This window comes from Coenobita brevimanus, chromosome 11 (genome assembly GCF_032717465.1).
Source record: "Coenobita brevimanus isolate Jiangsu-jjx chromosome 11, ASM3271746v2, whole genome shotgun sequence".
In the NCBI taxonomy this organism is placed as follows: domain Eukaryota; kingdom Metazoa; phylum Arthropoda; class Malacostraca; order Decapoda; family Coenobitidae; genus Coenobita; species Coenobita brevimanus.
In genome coordinates, this window is record NC_136964.1 from 10,036,596 (window position 1) to 10,049,095 (window position 12,500).

The 12,500-nt window shown below is 39.1% G+C and overlaps 1 protein-coding gene across 1 annotated transcript in view; it reads left to right on the plus strand.

The window, feature by feature from the left end:
- Window positions 1-12,500, plus strand: part of LOC145410950 (uncharacterized) — a 57,104-nt gene that overhangs the window by 21,387 nt on the left and 23,217 nt on the right. Inside the window, exons 2-4 of the mRNA XM_080281010.1 lie at window positions 2,267-2,339; window positions 10,405-10,455; window positions 12,165-12,338. Coding sequence (XP_080137136.1) covers window positions 2,267-2,339; window positions 10,405-10,455; window positions 12,165-12,338 — 298 coding nt within the window. The remainder of the gene's footprint in view (window positions 1-2,266; window positions 2,340-10,404; window positions 10,456-12,164; window positions 12,339-12,500) is intronic.

Here is a 12,500-nt window from a genome sequence, read left to right on the forward strand (position 1 = left end):
AGCCTACCGTCCTTCACCTCCCTTCCCTTCCCTTTCCCTGTCAAACTTAATCAGCCTATCCACTTACCTATTTACCTACCTACCTACCTACCTACCTACCTTCTTAAACCCGTCCTTGCTTATTGACCCTCTCATGTAGGTCATTACAGACAAGGTTACGGCAATACATAACGACTGACAGCCAATTCTTATGTAACTCTCTCTCTCTCTCTCTCTCTCTCTCTCTCTCTCTCTCTCTCACTCTCACTCTCATTATTGACAGCCAATTCTTATGTGACCTAGCCTATATGGGTGAGGTATGGCAGTGTGGTAGCCATCTGTGTGTGTGTGTGTGTGTGTGTGTGTGTGTGTGTAAGATGAGGAAGAGGGACACTTATATAACCAGGCAGTGCATCCGACCGTATATGTCAGTGCCACCACGTGAAGGCCTCCCTCTCCAACACAAGAGTATAAATAAACCTATATCTCACCTGTCCAATTAAAAAAAAGTCACCTGAGTAGAGCAAAATCGTTTAGAGCTAGAGAGGCGAAAATGTAAGATAGCTCACTGGATTTAAGACGCAATGGAAGACGACAGCGGAAAACGATCATAAATACGCGGTTTTACGATAGCTGTAGGTGCGATCAGTTCCGAAATACGATAATAATCACCTCTTTACGATGGGATGGTACGGATTTACGATTGGCGATAAGTTTGGCGTGTTTTGCGATGTTGTTCTGCGATCAGTTCCGAGAGACGATGGCCCCTAATCACCTCTTTATCATAGGATTGGTGGGATTCACGATTGGCGATCATTTTAGCGTGTTTTGCGATATTGGCTAGCGTGTTTTGGCGCCGTTTGTCGTTAATATTAAATCTGAAATGGCCTGCGTAAAAAATATAATCATTTCTCATAACCGTGGAATTAAATTGAGTATATGATCGACGTTAATGTGCTTCCCGATTATTATTATTATTATTTATTTTTTTATTGTTATTATAATTATTTGCAGTCTTGAACGGTGAGTGAATCAGGGTGTGGACCTTTATTCGCTAGTGGTAGAAAGTGGCCACCATCATCCACTCCTTGATGTAGTACTGCCTAATTCTTCCTTCACCTTTCTCATTCTTTTTCTGTCTCTGTCCTCTCCTCCTATTTCTTGCCATCATCCACTCGCTTGATATAGTGCTGTCTACTTCTTCCTTCACGTTCATTTTTTTTCTGTGTCTGTCCTCCTCTCTTCCTATTTCTTCCATCATCCACTCACCTGATGTTGTGCCGCCTACTTCTTTCTTCACCTTTATCATTCTTTTTCTGTGTCTGTCCCCCTCTCTTCCTATTTCTGACCAACATCCACTCACTTGATGTAGTGCTGCCTACTTCTTCCTTCACCTTTATCATTCTTTTTCTGTGCCTGTCCTCCTCTCTTCCTATTTCTCCCATCTTTCCTGTCACTTTTTATTACTCTTCTTTCCTTTTGAGGTGGCTTTACATTGAGTGACAAGCCTAATGGTTTCCTGTAAGCCAAGAAACCAATTACAACGCTGGGTGGTAACCGTATAACCAACTCATACGTGTTGCCTACGTGTCAGCAAGTGGGTTGGCGGAGGGTTAGTGCCCCTCCCCGTAAAACAACTAACTCAAAGACAAACGGCCACCCCTTACCGGATTATGGCATCTGGCATGAGATAGATAGACTCTTGATTCTTTCTTTTCCTTCCTTCCTTCCTTTTTTCTTTCAGTATTAAGAATGGTAAATGGGTGTGTGGCTTTTTTCTATGGGTATTCTTCTGATAATTCAACTTTGTTAGCATTCCATTCACCGCAAGTGGGAATATGGTTATGATGATGATGATATTGATTGTACCGTAGCTCTCCATATATTGTCTTTCTCACTTTCCCTATTTCCCTGTTCTTGTCCATTCACTACATTTCTGAGAGACAGTGCCAGGTTGATGATGATGATGATGATGATAATTCTTTCACTTTTGTATGCATTCCTTTCTTCATCGTGATCCTACCGTCTTCACTAATAATTGGCTGGTGATGATGATGATGATGATGATGATGGTAATGATGATTCTACACTGGTTAGCGTTGTGTGTGTGTGTGTCAGTGTGTTTGTGTGTGTGTGTTTTACTGTTTTTTTTAAATATATACTTACTATGTTTTCAATAAGGTACCTATATTACCATACCCCATTTTTTGCACACACACACACACACACACACACACACACACACACACACACACACACACACTAACCCCATTTTCTGTGCTTCCAGGGGCAATGGCAATCCAATGTACGACCGCCGTGTGGTGAGAGGCTCCAACTACGCCAAACGCCTAGGCAATGACGTAGGTTATGACGTCATGGTTGTGCCTTGTGACGTCACGGTTTTATTTACGTCATTGTTGTGCCTCGTGACGTCATGGTTTTCTTTACGTCATTTTTGCTTGTGATGCGTGTTTGCTTCGTGGTGTATGTGGGTGATTTTTGGTGTTTTTATTGCATTTGCTTGTCACATTTGCTTACCTTTCATGCCATGATTTGCTTGTGCTGTTACTACTTCCTCTCGTGACGTCACTGCTTCCTCTCGTGACGTCATTCTGCCTTCGTGACGTCATGGATTTCTTCTGACGTCATATCCTTTCATTTTTTCCCTTCCTTTGTGATAGTTTAAATTTTTTCTCATGGTTTACGTCCTTTCATGTGACTCTGTGTTTTATTTTGTGTTTTATCAGTGTTTTATTTTGTGACGCTGTTGTTAGTTTGACTCGTGACGCTTCATTAGTGACGCTCCTTATTGTGTTTTGTCTTTTAATTTGACGCAGTGTTTTATTTTGTGTTTTATCAGTGTTTTATTTTGTGTTTTATCAGTGTTTTATTTCGTGACGTTCCATATTGTGACGTTCCTAATTGTGTTCTGTTTTTTTTTTTGGTTTGCCTGTGTTTGGATTCGTTTGTCTGTTTGTTATTTTTGTAATCCTGTTAATTTTAAGTAATATTGTGATTTTTAAAAGTTTCGTTACGGTAAAAAAAAAAAAAAAAAGGGACGCATTAGTTTGAGGTGACGGATTTATTTATTTTATTATTATTATTATTATTATTATTATTATTATTATTATTATTATTATTATTTGGGGGGTTTTGAGGTGATGCAGTTTCATTATTATTATTATTATTATTTTATTTCCATTTTGAGAAACTTCTTTTTGACTTTTTTTTTGGGGGGGGAGGTGGTGACGCTTTTCCCGTTTCGTTATTTTTATTATTATTATTATTATTTTTTTTTTTTTTACTTTCATTTTACATTAATTTCGTGACGCATTTATTTTGAGTTATTATTTTGACGTCTTCTTTTGTGACGCTGTTGATTTTCGAAGTTCCCATTGTGACGTTTCATCCCGTGACGTCGTTTTGTCTTTGAGTTATTCTGTGACTTAATTTTGATGCGGTATTGGTATAAATTCTTTCGCCTTTTTTTTTTTTACGTGTTATTTATCTCTCTCTCTCTCTCTCTCTCTCTCTCTCTCTCTCTCTCTGCATTTCTTTATCATCTAGTTTTATCAAAGTAACTATATAATCCTTTAATAGCATCTAGTACTATTATCCCTAGCTTATAATACTAGAAATTCAATTATGGTAGCTTGTATAATTCCTCTGTATAATCTTAGAGCTTTATAGAGCTTTGTATTGCAGTTTAATGTTAGAGCTGTAGTATAATTCTGCATTTATAGAGCTTTATAATTCTGCATTAAATTACAGAGCTGTAGTATAATTCTGTATTTAATTATAGAGCTTCATTATAATTCTGGATGCAATTATAGAGCTGTAGTATAATTTCTGTATTCGTAGAGCTTTGGTATGTCATCTTAGAGCTTTAGTATAATTTCCTATTTAATACTAGCACTTTAATATAGTTGTATTTAATCATAGAGCTTTAGTATAATTCCCTATTTAATATTAGAGCTTTAGTATAATTGTATTTAATCTTAGAGCTTTAGTATAATTCTTTATTTAATATTAGCACTTTAATATAGTTGTATTTAATCCTAGAGCTTTCGTATAATTCTCTATGTAATCTTAGAGCTTTAGTATAATTTCCCATTTAATATTAGAGCTTTAGTATAATTCTCTATTTAATGTTAAAGTTTTAGTATAACTGTATTTATCCTTAGAGCTTTAGTATAATTCTCTATTTAATATTAGAGCTTTAGTATAACTCTGTATTTTATCATAGAGCTTCAGTATAATTCCCTATTTAATATTAGAGCTTGAGTATAACTATTTAATCCTAGAGCTTTAGTATAATTCCCTGTTTGATATTAGAGCTTTAATACAGTTCTGCATTTAATTATAGAGCTTTGGTGTAATTGCTCTGTTTCATGTTAGAGCTTTTTGTAGTCACTGTCAATCGAGTGTCAGTGAGCTTTTGGTATTAATATTAACTAGTATTTTCAGCTCTTCCTAACACCCCTTCCTAAGCGATTTATTTTGCTTCTTACTCCTTACTCTACTCTTCTGTGTCACTCAGATCACCATAGTCATAAATAACATACAGAAATAACATACAGATACATGAATAACATACAAAATATTATCCAACAATATCAAAATAAATCGCTAAGGAAAAGGTGTTAGGGAGCTTCTTTTACCTACTAGAATACTTTCCTAGTATCATTGGACTATTTGTTTTATTTTTTCATTATTATTCTAGTTTTTTTTAGAGTTACTAGATGTCCTATGGCTTCTAGAGACTGTTAATAGATTGGTATTTGTGTGTGTGTGTGTGTGAGAGAGAGAGAGAGAGAGACAGAGAGAGAGAGAGAATAATTAAGGTTTCTGCTTCCTTGTGTGTGTGTGTGTGTGTGTGTGTGTGTGTGTGTGTGTGTGTGTGTGTGAGAGAGAGAGAGAGAGAGAGAGAGAGAGATTATATTTCTATTTCTTTTCACTCTTTAGAGCTCCATTCTTCAGTACCCGAAGCTCTATACCTCATAACCCTTACCCTTTATAGAGCCCTTCGTCAGAGCCCTTACCCTTTAGAGCCTCATACTTTATAGAGCTTTTTTTTCAGTACCTAGAGCACTATAACCCTTACCCTTATAGAGCCCTTTGTCCCTGGAGCTCACACACCCTTTATAGAGCTTCATTCTTCACTACCCAGCGCTGTACAACCCTTAACCCTTACCCTTTAGAGAACCTTTTGTCCTCAGAGCTCACACACCCTTTATAGAGCTTCATTCATTATTACCAGGAGCTCTGTAACTTTCACCCCTTGTAGAGGCCTTAGTCGCCCTTTATAGAGCTTCATTCTTCACTATCCAGCGCTCTACAACCCCCAAACCCCTACCCTTTATAGAGCCCTTTGTCCTTAGAGCTCACACACCTTTTATAGAGCTTCTTTCTTCACCACCAGGAGCTCTATAACCCTAACCATTTATCAGAGCTCTTTATCAGAGCCCTTATGCGTTATCGAGCTCCGACTTTCAGTACCCAAAGCTCTATAACCTCCAGACCCCTTCCCTTTACAGAGCCCTTTGTCCCTGGAGCTCACACACCGCTCTCCCTTTGCCTGTGTCTCTATAATATGCATTTGATGGTGTTTCTCAGAATTCCAATTTCGAGGAAGATATTTTATGGGCTTTGAATGATAGTATTTTTTTTATTTTTGGCTACTGTTTCATTTTGATTCTTCTTTTTTATTTCTCCTTCCTCCTCCTCCTCCTCCTTTTGTTATATTTTTCCTATTTCTTTCTTTTTCCCTTCCTCTTCTTCCTTCCTCTTCCCTTCCTCTTCTTCCTTCCTCTTCCCTTCCTCTTCTTCCTACCTCTTCCCTTCCTCTTCTTCCTTCCTCTTCCCTTCCTCTTCTTCCTACCTCTTCCCTTCCTCTTCCTTCCTCTTCCCTTCCTCTTCTTCCTACCTCTTCCCTTCCTCTTCTTCCTACCTCTTCCCTTCCTCTTCTTCCTACCTCTTCACTTCCTCTTCTTCCTTCCTGTTCCCTTCCTCTTCTTCCTACCTCTTCCCTTCCTCTTCTTCCTCCCTCTTCCCTTCCTCTTCTTCCTACCTCTTCCCTTCCTCTTCCTTCCTCTTCCCTTCCTCTTCTTCCTACCTCTTCCCTTCCCATTCTTCCTTCTTCTTCCCTTCCTCTTCTTCCTCCCTCTTCCCTTCCTCTTCCTTCCTCTTCCCTTCCTCTTCTTCCTACCACTTCCCTTCCCATTCTTCCTTTCCTCTTCCCTTCCTCTTCCTACCTCTTCCCTTCCTCTTCCTACCTCTTCCCTTCCTCTTCTTCCTACCTCTTCCCTTCCTCTTCCTACCTCTTCCCTTCCTCCTCTTCCTTCCTCTTCCCTTCCTCTTCTTCCTACCACTTCCCTTCCCATTCTTCCTTTCCTCCTCCCTTCCCTTTCTTTTCTTTGTCATCATGGTTAAGCGATTTGTTTTTCTTATTTTTGTTTATATTTTCTCTCTTCTTTCCTGTTCTCCTTCATCTTCATGTGTCTCTTCCTTCCCTTATTTTCCTTCTTTTTTCTTTCCTTCCTTTGTCATTTTTCAGTTCCTATTTATGATGTGTTCTCTCGTTTGTGTGTGTGTGTGTGTGTGTGTGTTTATCTGTCCTGTGTTCCCTCTTCTTTGTGTGTGTGTGTGTGTGTGTGTGTGTGTGTGTGTGTGTGTATCCTGTCCTGTGTCCTCTCCTCTCCTTGTGTGTGTGTGTGTGTGTGTGTGTGTGTATCCTATCCTGTGTCCTCTCCTCTCTTTGTGTGTGTGTGTGTGTGTATCCTATCCTGTGTCCTCTCCTTGTGTGTGTGTGTTTGTGTATATCCTATCCTGTGTCCTCTCCTCTCTTTGTGTGTGTGTGTGTGTGTGTGTGTGTGTGTATATCCTATCCTGTGTCCTCTCCTCTCGTTTTGTGTGTGTGTGTGTGTGTGTGTGTATTATTATTATTCCTACCTGTTAAGTAACGTTCACATCAAAGCCTCAGTTTCCATAGCGCTTAACACGTATGCATGACCCAAATTTTCTTTATTATATCTTATTTAGAGGACCCCGATTTTAAGGTATCATTTAAAGGTAATTCGATTTAAAGGTATCTCATTTAAAGGTACTTCGATTTAAAGGTATCTTATTTAAAGGTACTTCGATTTAAAGGTATCTTATTTAAAGGTACATCGATTTAAAGGTATCTCATTTAAAGGTACTTCGATTTAAAGGTATCTCATTTAAAGGTACATCGATTTAAAGGTATCTTATTTAAAGGTACTTCGATTTAAAGGTATCTTATTTAAAGGTACTTCGATTTAAAGGTATCTTATTTAAAGGTACATCGATTTAAAGGTACTTCGATTTAAAGGTATCTTATTTAAAGGTACTTCGATTTAAAGGTATCTTATTTAAAGGTACTTCGATTTAAAGGTATCTTATTTAAAGGTACTTCGATTTAAAGGGATCTCATTTAAAGGTACTTCGATTTAAAGGTATCTTATTTAAAGGTACTTCGATATAAAGATCTCTCATTTAAAGGTACTTCGATTTAAAGGTATCTCAGTTAAAGGTACTTCGATATAAAGATCTCTCATTTAAAGGTACTTCGATTTAAAGGGATCTCATTTAAAGGTAATTCGATTTAAAGGTATCATTTAAAGGTAACTCGATTTAAAGGTATCATTTAAAGGTACATCGATTTAAAGGTATCATTTAAAGGTAACTCGATTTAAAGGGATCTCATTTAAAGGTAATTCGATTTAAAGTATCTCATTTAAAGGTACCTGATTTTAAAGCTGTCTCTTATCAGGCTAACCCTTTCACTGTTAACAACGCAATTTTTGATTTCATTCATATTCAGAATAAAGACGATTTTCCTCAGGTGAAGGATCGTGGCAGTCAGAGGATTTAGAACTTATATTACCTCTTTCGATTCTGTTTAACTGAGGGAAGGAACATAAAATAATTTCTTTGGATTATTTTGTACATTTAAGAATAAGGTAATTGAGAGAAAGAACGGGTTATTATCTTCAGGCTACTGCTTAATTAACCCACTAATATTCTTCTGTTGGCAGTGGAAGGGTTAATTTCCATGTCATCAGGGTCATTTTCCGGCCTTAATCACCTAGTACATTAACCAGGTCGGAGTTAATTGCTAACTTACTTATTACTAACTTACTGCTTATTAGACTTACAATATTACTAATTGCTTGGTAGACTTATTGTACTTCTTAATAGGCATGGTCGTTAAGTATCTAGGCCAGTTTTAAGTCGCTTGTTAAGTAGTGTTAAGTTTTAATAATCTTACTTAGAAATTAGTCTCCTTTAAGAACTCTATAAGTAGACTCCATTACCCCTTCAGTACGTTTATTTATTTATTTATTTTTTTAAATTTTGGGTCGTGTGCTTAAACCCTCTTACGATTTTATAGAATTGTAGTGCCCCCTTACTTGGCATAAGAGTTGAGAATTCGTCTAAATCTTTGTCTATCTATCTAGCTATTGCCAGACGCCTTAATCCCGTAAGAGGTGGCCACACTCAAATCGCCTCCATATCGCCCTGTCCCCCGCCATTTCACTGCCCTGCTCCCAGCTCACACACCCCTCTCTCATATACCTCTCCACATCATTCCTCCATCTCATCCTTGGCCTCCCCCTCCCTTTCCCCCCTCCACCTCACTCACATGCACTCTGCTCGTTAGTCTCTCACTCTCCATCCTCTCCACATGACGTTTTTTCAGATTTATTGCACTAAAACAACTGGACAAAATTCAGAACAAGGCTGTGAGAATTGTTAACAACCCTGCCATTACAAATAAACTACCTCCCCTGCAAGTAAGAAGGAATGTTGCCTCCCTTGCATTATTTTACAGATATTATTTTGGCAAATGCTCAGACGAAGTTGCATCCATTGTGCCACCTCTCCATGCCTTTCCCCTCGCTGTAGAGGCATCTGGTAGTGCTCATGGCTGGACTGTCACACTACCATATTGCAGAACTTTACCATTCAGAATTCTTATATTCCCCGAACTGCTTCTCTTTCCATCTCGCTTCCCCAGAGTTGTTCCCGCCAAACTTTAACCTACAGCTGTTCAAGTCCAACTTTTATAGATTTTTTTTTAAAGGACACCTGTAATCTGGTGTATGGATTATTTTTAAAGTTTCATTTGTTTTTCCTTCCTCTGTTCGTCTTCTTAATATATATATATATATATATATATATATATATATATATATATATATATATATATATATATATATATATATATTAAACGCGAGAAATCGTTGTTAAAAGAGATTTGGAATTTTAGTTAAAGCTTGTAATTTCACGGCGTCTTTTTATTCTTTTTATTATAAAGAAAATTACAATAAAACAACAACAAAAGCAGATACAAGAACAAGAACCCACATAACAATAACAACCCCCGTCTCTCTCTCCTGGTTATAGCTCGTACTGAAGGGGTAAATTATAACCTACCTACCGACCTACCTACCTACCTACCTACCTTCACTTCTCTCGGCTCAACCAGTTTTGTCTTCCAGTTGGACCCTGACTAGACGCGTTTCCAACTGATAGTGTAGACTGCTGTAGAAAAGAAGGGAGTTTTTCCTGACTTATTCTTATCTCTTATCATTCCTATCTCCCGTCTTTATCTTCGTTCCTTCTTTCGTTTTTCTCTGCCTTCCTTCCTTCATTCATTCATTCATTCCTGCCTTTTTTCCTTCCTTTCCTTCCCTCCTTCCTTAATTCCTTCCTTCCTTCCCTCCTTCCCCCTTCCATCCGTCCATCTTTCCTTCCTTCCCGTTTGGTTTCTCTCCTTCAATCAGTAATTAATTTCCTTTTATTTGTGTTTATTTTTATTTTTTTGTGTCGTTCAGCTAGTCTATTTCTCAGTCTTCCATTAATTGTCCTTATCATCCTTCTTCCTTCCTTTTTTCCCTCCTCCTCCTCCTCATTATTGTCACTCTCTCTCTCTCTCTCTCTCTCTCTCTCTCTCTCTCTCTCTCTCTCTGCATGATTGATTACCACATCAATTATTTTAAACATTTATTAATTAATTTATTTTTTTATTTCAACAACCATTTTCTTTTTTGCATCTTTGCCATTTTCTTTGAATTCTTAGTTTGTGTGTGTTTGGCTTCGTATGTTTTGTTTTGAATCTCTCTCTCTCTCTCTCTCTCTCTCTCTCTCTCTCTCTCTCTCTCTACATACTGTTACTACTACCACTATTACTGCTCTTACTGCTACTGCTGCTACTACCACTACCTCTTGCCTCTACTACTACCACCACTACTCCTACTACTGTATACCACTACTGCTATTACTACTGCTACTACTATTACTACGTACTGTTAATGCTACAATACAGATACTATTTTTACTACTACCACTGCTGCTGCTACCACTTCCTCACTACTACTACTACTACTGCTACTACTACAGGAACACCCTAAGTGGAACCCGTACTTCACCAACGCGCGCTCTCTTGAACAGGTGAGTGTAGTTCGCGGATCTGCCACCAGGGCGGCGCCACCCGAATGTAAACAAACCCTACCAGCCTAAAATTTCCACCCCACGTGCCTAAAGACTTTCACCTTTTTTTTCCAAATTTGCATGGTAGAATAGTAGATTAAATAGATACATTGATTGTGATAGTAAATAGTAGATTAAATAGATACATTGATAGTGTTAAATAGTAGATTAAACATACATTGGTGGTATTAATAGATATTAAATGAAGTTACTTGAGTTTTAATAGATATAAAATGAACTTCTTAGGTATATATATTTCTTTACTAACTTGAAATGGATTTTATATATTTTTTACTCCTACTGATAAATATTTTGATGCGTTTATAATTTATTGGAGACGAAGATTTTTATTTCCTTTACGTCAAACAATTGGAAAAACTTTATTATTCTATTTAATATGTTATTGTATCTTCTTTGGTTTTCTCTGACTCCATGTGACTTTACTAATCCCATCTAACCTGACTTACTAATCCCATCTGACCTTACTAACTTTACTAATCCCATCTGACCTTACTAACTTTACTAATCCCATCTGACCTTACTAACTTTACTAATCCCATCTGACCTTACTAACTTTACTAATCCCATCTGACCTTACTAACTTTACTAATCCCATCTGACCTTACTAACTTTACTAATCCCATCTGACCCTACTAACTTTACTAATCCCATCTGACCTTACTAACTTTACTAATCCCATCTGACCCTACTAACTTTACTAATCCCATCTGACCTTACTAACTTTACTAATCCCATCTAACCTTGCTAACTTTACTAATCCCATCTAACCTTGCTAACTTCACTAATCCCATCTAACCTTACTAACTTTACTTATCCCATCTAACCTTACTAATCCCATCTAACCTTACTAACTTTACTAACTCCATCTAACTTTACTGACTGCCACTGAGTCCCCCCACAGAGTCCCCCTTGACCCCAAACTAACCCCACTCAACCCATCAGAACCTCTCTCAACCCCAAAGTAACCCCACTCAACCCTTCACAACCCCCCTGGACCCCAAACTAACCCCACTTGACCCCAATCTAACCCCTCTCAACCCATCAGAACCCCCCTTGAACCCAAACTAACCCCACTCAACCCCAAACTAACCCCACTCTCTCCTTCAGAACTCCCCTTCACCCCAATCTAACCCCACTCAACCCTTCACAACCCCCCTGGACCCCAAACTAACCCCACTCAACCCCAAACTAACCCCACTCAACCCCAAACTAACCCCACTCAACCCTTCACAACCCCCCTGGACCCTAAACTAACCCCACTCAACCCTTCACAACCCCCCTGGACCCTAAACTAACCCCACTCAACCCTTCAGAACCCCACTTGACCCCAAACTAACCCCACTTAACCCCAACCTAACCCCTCTCAACCCTTCACAACCCACTTGACCCCAAACTAACCCCACTCAACCCCAAACTAACCCCACTCTATCCTTCACAACCCCCTTGACCCCAAACCAACCCCACTCAACCCCAAACTAACCCCTCTCGACCCCAACCTAACCCCTCTCAACCCCAAACTAACTCGTACCGACAGCAAATAACCCCACTGCCCACTCTATCCTTCAGAACCCCCTTTCACCCCAAACCAACCCCACTCGACCCCAATCTAACCCCTCTCGACCCGACAGTAACCCTATTAACCCCTTCAGAGCGAGGGGTCGGAATCTCAAGCCCACCTCCAGCGCCGTCAGGAGTTCCGGGAGAAGTTGGAGGCGAGGGTGAGGCTACGACGGGAGAATCACGGCCTCTCCTCCCTCTACCCCTCCCACCACACCCGCCCTCGAGTCCACGTCCTGGTGCAGACTGAGAATTACTATGAGCCCGTGAGTGGCGATCCGGAGCTTCGAAACACACACACACACACACACAGGAATCCTTAAGTGGTGGTGTGGTACTCCAAACTGACTCTCTCTCTCTCTCACACGCACACACGCGCACACGCACACACACACACACACACACACACACACACACACACCAACAAA